Source organism: Macaca mulatta, chromosome 6 (assembly GCF_049350105.2).
Source record: "Macaca mulatta isolate MMU2019108-1 chromosome 6, T2T-MMU8v2.0, whole genome shotgun sequence".
NCBI classification, from domain to species: Eukaryota; Metazoa; Chordata; class Mammalia; order Primates; family Cercopithecidae; genus Macaca; species Macaca mulatta.
Window position 1 is genome coordinate 185,317,142 of NC_133411.1, and position 9,415 is coordinate 185,326,556.

General features: G+C 50.9%; 2 protein-coding genes and 1 long non-coding RNA gene across 3 annotated transcripts; 1 reads left to right on the top strand and 2 right to left on the bottom strand.

Moving 5' to 3' along the window:
* Window positions 1–1,299: 1,299 nt before the first annotated feature.
* NOP16 (NOP16 nucleolar protein) lies at window positions 1,300–5,592 on the bottom strand. Its single transcript, NM_001266227.1, has 5 exons — window positions 5,481–5,592; window positions 5,283–5,391; window positions 3,920–3,989; window positions 2,320–2,426; window positions 1,300–1,450 (listed from the first exon to the last, which is right to left on the bottom strand). The coding sequence occupies exons 1-5, from the start codon at window positions 5,585–5,587 to the stop codon at window positions 1,307–1,309; spliced, it is 537 nt and encodes a 178-aa protein (NP_001253156.1). The 5' UTR covers window positions 5,588–5,592; the 3' UTR covers window positions 1,300–1,306.
* Window positions 5,593–5,822: 230 nt separating this feature from the next.
* HIGD2A (HIG1 hypoxia inducible domain family member 2A) lies at window positions 5,823–6,790 on the top strand. The gene is made up of 2 exons (NM_001257901.1): window positions 5,823–6,016; window positions 6,372–6,790. The coding sequence occupies exons 1-2, from the start codon at window positions 5,863–5,865 to the stop codon at window positions 6,536–6,538; spliced, it is 321 nt and encodes a 106-aa protein (NP_001244830.1). The 5' UTR covers window positions 5,823–5,862; the 3' UTR covers window positions 6,539–6,790.
* A 2,088-nt stretch (window positions 6,791–8,878) lies between these two features.
* LOC144329607 (uncharacterized) lies at window positions 8,879–9,396 on the bottom strand. The gene is made up of 2 exons (XR_013395025.1): window positions 9,258–9,396; window positions 8,879–9,037 (listed from the first exon to the last, which is right to left on the bottom strand). It is a non-coding gene; the product is annotated as an uncharacterized LOC144329607 (long non-coding RNA).
* Window positions 9,397–9,415: the final 19 nt, after the last annotated feature.

The window sequence follows — 9,415 nt, forward strand, 5'->3', positions numbered from 1 at the left end:
TGCTTCCCAGGGCCAGTCATTGCTGGAGGCTACGGCTGACTCCAGTAAGGGGGCTTCTGGGGCTGTCCCAGCCTGACTTGATGGTGTGGGACCGATGGGCAGCCTTCGGGGTCCTTAAAGGGGAAGAGAGCAAGCAGAAAGCCTAGGCTTAGTTGTTGGACAGACTTCAAACCCCACCTTGACACCTTGTAGCCTGTTTCCTTACCTGTAAGATGAGGATAAAACCATGCATCATACAAGATTTCACATGAAATGATCCATGGAAAAAAAGCAGGCCCTCCTTTTTGAGAACAATGAGTGACAAGAGACAGCTGATAGGTGACTCTGAGAAACCCTGGGAATGAGGTTTTTGTATGACTAATAGTTGGGGATCAAGTAGCAGGACTTAAGAAAATGCCCAGTGCCCACTCCATACCCTGCTTGCGATCCTGCTACATTGTGGACATCACCTCATGCCACCAAATCAGGCAAGCCTGGCCCCGAAGGATGGCCATGCCATGTGTAGCCCAGTGCTTGGCATACAACAGAGTAGGATTCAGCAGTCCACCAGTCCCAGAAGCCAGGCTGGGGGCCTCGGATTCACTTCGGACCAAGGCCAACATAAGCAATGCAAAGAAAAGCAGAGGAGGCAGGTCACTCAGAGGGCAGCTCACTCAGAGTCCGGCGGAGCTCCTTACCCCCCGAGCTCCTTACCCTCCACCAGTAAAGCCACAGCTGGCCTCAGGCTAGGCCCCACCAGCCCCCAGCCTAGGGGTGGGACTAGCGTGGGCAAGGCAGGCCCCTTCCAAGCAGCCCAGGGTTCCTGGCGAGCTTCTGTAGAGGTGAGAGGAACTGCCGTGTGGGAAACGGGCAGACAGCGGTCAGGAGGAGGCCGGGGCCGTGCCTAGAAGAGCATGTGAATGTAGCACTTGCTGAAGGTGGGATGGCCTCTCAGCCCCGGTAGAGGTGCTTTTCGCTGGGGCAGTCCCAGGGTTTGGCTGACAGCAGAAAATACAAAATCATCAGAGAAGTAAAATACCTTTGTTTTATTATGTACACACTATATATAAAAACCACCTACCCTGAAAACAGCAGGTTCTGGCTTTTCCATGAACCCCCAGACGAATATAAATTGGAGCCTCTGAGAACAGTTCCTTCCCCAGAGCGGGGAGTGTGTGTGTGTGTGCGTGTGAGTGTGTAACCTTCTGATTCCATGGGACCTGGCCAGCACCTCTGGAGCCACACAGCCCTCCTTGCCTTACACCCTGACTCCAGCTTCACTGGTCCGGGGCACGCCTCAGCCTGGGGCGGCTGTGATGTAAAACAGTCACTCAACCTCCATCTTACTCTTCTGCAGAGAATCAAGGAAGTCTTGCCACTCTGCTGGGTAAAAGCGTTTATAGACGTTGATCTTATTCCGAATCTGTTTTGGAGTATCTTGATAGTAATTCTTCTCATCACGGGCCATGGCCTAAGAAAGGAGAAGGGCTACTTTAAGAGAGGGCTAGACAGGCAAAGGCTGAAATTTTAGCTCATCCTGAATTAAGCAAGCCACTTGCTATCTACCCCTGAGGTCCAGAATCCTAACCTCAAAGGCTGTGGTGCACCAGGCACAGTGGCTCACGCCTGTACTCCCAACACTCTGGGAGACCGAGGTGGGAGGATCTCTTGAGCCCAGGAGTTCCAGGCCACCCTGGGCAACACAGTGAGACCCTGTCTCTCCAAAAACAATAAATTAACCATCCTGTGGGCCCAGCTACTTGGGAGCCTGAGGCAGGAGGACTGTTTCAGCCTGGGAGTTTGAGGCTGTGGTGAGCCATGATCACACCACTGCACTCCACCCTGGGTGACAGAGTGAGACTCTGTCTCAAAAAAAGACTGTCTCAGGCCTTCTCAGGAAGGCCTGAGAGTCCAGTGGGCCAGGGAGGAGCTGGGGCCAGCTGAGGAGCTCATGACGCATCATAGCCAACTAATCGCACCTGGGCCCAAGGGTCCATTGTTTGTAGCCGGATCTTTCCACTGTTAAGGAAGCCAAAAATAGACTTCCAGCCTGGGTGACAGAGTGAAATTCTGTCTCAAAAACAAAAACACACCAAAAAACACCATATGCAAGCAAAACATTTATCTGTGAGTGAGACAGGAACCAAGGCCGCTCAGTCTATCCTTGCCTTAAGCATTCGTTCGAGTTAGGTCCCTGTCAGTAGGATCCATTTCCTAGAGTGTCTTTTTCCTCCCTTTCTTTGCACTCAGTTTCAGAAAACAGGTGCTGCGCAAGCAGATCAAGCCGCGAATGGTCCAGGGCACCTTCCCAGCCAGCCCACGTGGCCTCAGCCGGCTCACCTTGTAGTCCTCCCCGTGGTTCTCCACCATGTGGCGTACGTAGTCAATGAGGTCCCGAGACAGAGTATTTCCTTTCTTTTCTGGAAGGCTGGCTTCTGCCTCCAGGTCTGGAATGATGAGAAGCGGGGAAATAGGGAATGAGGCTTTGCTTTCTGTGCTCTTTGAGCTGTCCAGTCACCCCTTCACCCACTCCCAAGCCACAAGACCCACCACACCAACCACCTGGGGGTCTTTGCCTCCCCATTCCCCAATTCACTGCTGGAACCTTCTTCAGCCCCTTGGATCCCAGACTCTGTCTCCTATGACCCAATCATCTACCAGTATGGCAACTTTTGGAAAGGGAAGTCACTTCTCTCCGGGCCTCGGGTGGATTTACAAGGAAGGTAACAAACTAATAACCTCTACTTAGTGGCAGGTCTCAGGACAGAGATGAAGGCACATACCTGCCACAGGACAGGGCTCCCTTCCAGCTATAAGCCTCTCAAATAAGCTCTTGATGTATTATTTCAACACATGAAATCAGACGGTCTAAATACATGAGATCTAGAGCTTCCGGGTCTGGGGCCTGAAGCTGGGCCCTGGCACCTTACTAGTGCTCCATGGGAGAGAAAAAGCCAGGATGTGGAGCCAACTAATGGCTTCATTTTTAAAATAGGCAGGCAAATCCTACTCCATTTCTCATCTGAGAGAAAGAGCTACCTCAGAGAAAGGAAGTAGGCAAATAATATCCAGGGGCTAGGTCCTATTGTATATAAAATTATCTTTGACATGGTCGCCAGGGGTTGGAGGTAGGGGAAGACGGGGAGTTGTTTAATGGGTATAGTTTGAGTTTTGCAAAATGAAAGGTTATATGGACCTATTGCACAACAAAGTGAGTATATTTGACTGAACAGTACACTCAAAAATGGTTAGGATCGTGACTTTTATGTACTTTTTAACCACAATTTAAAATTTTTAAAAATATTTCTCTTTGACTACAGTAAGTGCACATGGCTTTGTTTATACAATCCTGTGCAGTAATTCTCATGAGAACCACTGAGATAAAGACAGGAACTCAAGGAATTCTGTATCAAATGTCTGGCCATTCAAATCCTTTATCTTTAGGGGAGCTGCTTAAACACCCTGACAGGTAAGGGGAAGGATGAATGAAGAATTCTAGAGCATTCCCACTTTCCTGTAGGGTTTACTCTTCTCGTTTTAGCATTCACTCTCTATAGCCTTAATATATGTAAAATCGATTTTGTCATTGGAAACATTTATTGAGATGGTGGAATCCCTAAAAATCAGTTCATCCTTAAATTCATGGTAAGCCATACACATGCCTGAGATTTACTAGTTTCTCTTCTATTCTCCCAGGCACCTAGCTACATCCCCCCTGAACATCTCTGACCTTAGTTCACACAGTAAGGTCAGGGTTTAGTCAGGACAATGAAAAATGACCCAGCCAGGACACAGTCCTAACTCTGTGAACTTTGAACCAGCTCATCTCTTCCCTCTGAAACTTGGTTTCTCCATCTGCAAAATGAGAACATCTTAGGGCCCTTCCCAGTTTCCCACAGTGCAGGACAGTGACCTAAAGGAATATGTGGACCAAACCCACCATTCAGCACATAGGGCTTCCGCACAAGCTCCTTAGGCCCCTCCTCTCTGTCCACCTCCATGGCCTTCACCTGCAGAGAACGGAGTCCTTGAGACCAGAAGGATCTTTGATGAGGGAAAGTTACAGACTCCTGCTTATCCCAACACAACTGCTAACCCATAAGAATCCCTGCCCAAGGTTAGGTAGAAGTAGGTAACAATGAGAACTAATGCCCTGGAGGCTTTTTCTCTCTCTCTTTTTGAGACAGAGTCTCATTCTGTTGCCCAGATTCCAATGCAGTGTTGCGATCTTGGTTGACTGCAACCTCCCCCCGGGGTTCAAGTGATCTCCTGCCTCAGCCTCGCAAGTAGCTGGGATTACAATCGTGCACCATGCCCAGCTAAATTTCGTGTTTTTAGTACAGATGGGTTTTTGCCATGTTGGCCAGGCCAGTCTCAAACTCCTGGCCTCAAGTAATCCGTCCGTGCCTTTTACCCCCAACATAACCTTGGTGACAAGAACTTTGTGTTTTGTTCTCTACTAAATCCCCAGGGTGCTTAGGATGTGACATGTTCTCAATAAGTAGTTAACCTAATGAATGGGCTTGCTGAATGCATTTGTCCCATTGCCTTAGGCAAGTTTCTTTTTATTCTTTCATGCCAGAGGAAAAATGGCACTGCCATTTCTTGAATAAATGTGAGGCTACAGCCACACGGGTTAGATAATCCCTAAGGCAAGGAGTGTTATACCCATTTTATAGATAGGCAGAGAAAGATGAATTGCTTGCTTTTCTTTTGGGAATCTAGATTCTTTTAATAGTTGAAGCCTCCAGGGGGCCAGGTGGATCACTCGAGGCCCAGCCTGGCCAACATGGCGAAACCCTGTCTCTACTAAAAAGACAAAAATTAGCCGGGTGTGGTGGCACACGCTTGTAACCCCAGCTACTTGGGACGCTGAGGTGGGACATCGCTTGAACCCGGGGAGCAGACTGCAGTCAGGGAAGCCTAGGGAAGCCTCAGACCAAGGATGATAGAGCAACAAAGAAAAGGTGTAGAGATCTCCAACTCTTACGCAGTACTAATTAGGAAAGTTAAGGGTAGAAAAAGATACATTAAGGAAAATACCGTTGAGATGCCAATGGGTTAATTTCAGAGAAAAAAGACCGAGTAGAGAGGGTGTGAGGAATGTGTGCAGGGGAGGGAGTGTGATGAAGGTAGTAAAGAGACCCGTGATCACCGTCAGTTGAGCGTTCCAACTGTGGCGAGGTCGAAAACTCGGGAAGGGCCTGAGGGAAGGTATGGGCAGTACCAAGTTCTGAAACCTAGGTCAGTATGGCAGGGGAAGAGTAAAGAAGACAAGGACCGAGACCCTGCCATGTCAGTACCTTTCTCTTACGGAGGGGCACCGCCCTGTTGGGGTCCACAGCCAATCCCATCTCGGCCAGGTTCTGCCGCACCGATTTAGCGTGGTCCCAGGCATGTCGGATGTGGGAGCTACGGGCAAAGGGAGACATCGCAGATCCGTCATCTCGCGGACCCTCCCGGCCGAGGCCCACCGCCACCCGGAACCCCAGCCCCCTCACCATTCGATCCGCGGCGCTGCCTTCCGTCGAGCATTCCGGTTCAGACGCTTTCGGTTGACATTGTAACCAAACTTCTGCCTCCGGGTTTTGCCCTTGGCCTTGGGCATCGCGCTGACCAAGGCACCAGCAGCTCAAAGTGCGTCTCACTCTCAGACCTCGTGTAACAAACTCCTTCCGGAAGGCGTGCACAAGGCTTTGCGGGCATTTGGGGAAATGTAGTCCTTTCGTAGCGCTACCGTTCTGAGCATACGACTCCCAGGATGCAACGAGCACCTGCGCCTGCGTACAACGCTCAATCTATTCGTTTCCCCGCCCCTTTCGTGACCTTTACCGGGAGGCAGAGCTCGGAGTCCCTAATTTCTCGTGCTGCTGTGGCCCGGATATGGCGACTCCCGGCCCTGTGATTCCGGAGGTTCCCTTTGAACCATCGAAGCCTCCAGTCATTGAGGGGCTTAGCCCCACTGTTTACAGGGATCCAGAGACTTTCAAGGAAAAGTTCCTTCGCAAGACCCGCGAGAACCCGGTGGTACCCATAGGTAAGTGGGTGCTGTAGGAACTGCGCAAGGAGAGGAGAGTGATGTCGGAGGGAAGGAAGTAGAGGAGGACACAGCGCTAGCGGGGAGCGGAATGAGAGCGAACCAGAGAAGTAACGAGGGGGCGGGGCGGTGAGGGGAGAAACTGATTGGAGCGGGAGCAGCGGGTTTGGGGGCGGGATTTGGGGCCTAGGATTGGGAGGACTCTGTGGCTAGGAGGACCTCACCTCGACCTACCCTCTCCGCCCTACCTCCGCTGTGATCCAGAGATCTTGGCTTTGGGGAAGCTAGACCTAAAGCGGAGAATGACCTGCGGGGCCCGACCTGCTGTTTCCCAGTTGCTTTGTCCCCTCTTCAGGTTGCCTGGCCACAGTGGCCGCCCTCACCTACGGCGTCTACTCCTTCTACCGGGGCGACAGCCGGCGCTCTCAGCTCATGATGCGCACCCGGATCGCCGCCCAGGGTTTCACGGTCACAGCCCTCTTGCTGGGTCTAGCTGTCACCGCTATGAAATCTCGACCCTGAGCCCAAGGTCTGGCCTTGAAAGCTCCGCAGAAATGATTCCAAAACCCAGGAGCAACCACTGGTCCTACCATGGGACTTACTCCCTCCTCTCCTCTGAGAGGCCCATGTGTCGTTGGGGGAGGAAGTGACCCTTTGTGTAACCGTAACTGAAAGTTTTTCAGAAATCCTAGATTCTGTTGTTTGAATGTTACATACTTCTATTTGTGCCACATCTCCCCTCCACTCCCCTGCTTAATAAACTCTAAAAATCCACTTGTAGTATGGTGAATTCAGTATCATCCCCATGGTTTTTGGTCTTTGATTTTGGAGGAAACAGACTTTAGACTGGTGTGGTGCTTAGAAATCGTGTAGTCTAGTTATTCCCGAACTTTCCTAGTAACAGCCACCCAGGGCACTTTGAAAGCAGAGATTTGGCCCGACGCGGTGGCTCACGCCTGTAATCCCAGCACTTTGGGAGGCTGAAGCGGGCGGATAACCTGAAGTCAAGAGTTCAAGACCAGCCTGACCAACATGGAGAAACCCTATCTCTACTAAAAATACAAAATTAGCTGGGCGTGGTGGTGCATGCCTGTAATCCCAGCTACTCGTGAGGCTGAGGCAGGAGAATCACTTGAACCCAGGAGGCGGAGGTTGCGGTGAGCTGAGATCCCGCCATTGCACTCCAGCCTGGACAATAAGAGCAAAACTCTATCTCAAAAAAAAAAAAAAAGAATCTCAAGGTCACTCCTTGAGATTCTAGTTCAGTGGGCCTAGAGTAATGCCATTTGAAAAATGCTGATCTACCCAGCAGGTTTTCACACTGTCAGTAGGACCACCTTCCTTCAGATGAGGCCTCCCATAGTGAGGTCAGGGACAGAGGGTTCTGCCCTCCACTCCGCCATCAGCTCCTCATCCTGCTCCCACCTCCTGAGAGTCTGCGGGGCTCCACTGATCTAGACCATCTGGTTGTGTTTTTGTTTTTGTTTTGAGACAGAGTCTCAGTCTGTCAGCCAGGCTGGAGTGCAGCGGCACAATCTCTGCTCACTGCAACCTTCGGGCTCAAGCAATTCTCCTGCCTCAGCCTTCCAAGTAGCTGGTATTACAGGTGTGTGCCACCATGTCCGGCTAATTTTTAGAAGAATACTCCTGACCTCAGGTAATCCACCTGCCTCGGCCTTCCAAACTGCTGGGATTACAGACGTGAGCCACCATGCCCAGCCTAGACCATCTGGTTCTTGACACAGTATAGAAGAGGAAACAGGCTGAGAAGCAGTCTGGCACAGTGGGAAGAACACAGTCCCAAAGCTCTCCAGCGATTTGTGTACGTAATGTTCAAGGGTTCTGGAAGAGGAGGCTGAGGACCTGAGCAAACTCTGGAGGACAGGTGGCCTGTGAGTTCCTCCTTCATGGAAAGTCTCCAACAGGCGTTCCTGGTCTGTGGTCAGCTCTCCTCAAACGCTCTTCCTGTGTGTGATTCTGCTGTTTTCAACACCAGCTTCAAGCTGGCAGAAGGAAAAGGAGTGAAGACATGCCCCTTCCTGAACCCCCCAAGAGTCTAGATCTCAGCGTGGAGGGCTGTACTAGGGCCAGCTAAGTGTCTCGCCTCCACCATGTCCTGTCAGCTTTGAGCCAGAGATGATAGGCGTAGAGCAGTGCACTGTGGTGACTCTTGGCCTCCAGATACAAGACAAGGACATGGAGTGGTGAGGACTGTGACACTTTTAAAGAGGATGACCACTGTAAGTGTTGGTGTCACGGTGTCCCCCTCCAAAAATGTTGAAGTCCTTCTAGTTCGTTAGAATGTGACCTTAAGCTGGGTGCTGTGGCTTATCCCTGTAATCCCGGCACTTTGGGAGACCAAAGTGGGTAAATTGCTTGAGCCCAGGAGTTGGAGCCCAGCCTGGATGACATGGCAAAGCCCCATCTCTACTAAAAATGCAAAGATTAGCCGAATGTGGTGGCACATGCCTGTAGTCCCAGCTACCTGAGAGGCTGAGGTGGCAGGATCACCGGACCCAAGGAAGTTGAGGCTGCAGTGAGCCAAGATTGTGCCACTGCACTCCAGCCTCAGTGACAAAGCGAGACCCTGTTTGGTAAGAAAAAAAAAAAAAAAGGACAATTTGGCTACAAAGACAGACATACCTATAAGGCAATGTGCAAACAGCCATCTGATGGGGGCAGGATTGCAGTGATGCATCTGCCAGCTAAGGGATGCCTGAGGCTACCAGAAGCCAGAAGCAGGTGGAACAGACCCTTCCCCAGCTCCTTCAGAGGGAGCATGGCTCTGCCACAGCTTGATTTCAGATTTCTGGCCTCAAAAACTATGAGACGATAAACTTCTGTTCTAAGCCAGCTAGTTCATGTACCTTCTTATAGAAGCCCTAGGAAGCTAATATTTACTGGCAATTACTCAAATCTTTTTAAACATCATGCAGGTCATAAGCGTCCTGTTTGCAAACTCTGCTGAAGGGGAAGAAGGTGGTCACTGGTTGTTTATCCCGAATCCACAGATGGGCCCAGCTGAAGGAGGAAGCGAAACACACAGGGCAGTGGACCCTCCACATCCAGAGCGTCCCAGCCAACCCCGAGGAAGGGAGTCTCCTGGGTCTTCAGGGCTCTTCCCCAGGCTTAGAAGGAAGCTACCACTAGGAACCTCTGTCTTGCTTTTCCCTCCCACTACAAACCACTTCCCCTCTGGGAACCTTGGTGTCCTTGGCTATATGAGAATAACAGAATTTACCTCACAGACTTGCTAAAGGATCGAGGTTACAAAAGCATTCTGCGAGAGGCTGTCTTTCCTCCTGGAGATGGAGGCAACAGACATAGACAACTTGAGGCTCCCACTTGGCTGGGAAATGGGGAAACAGTCTCACGTTCTCTCAAGGCCACGAAGCTGGG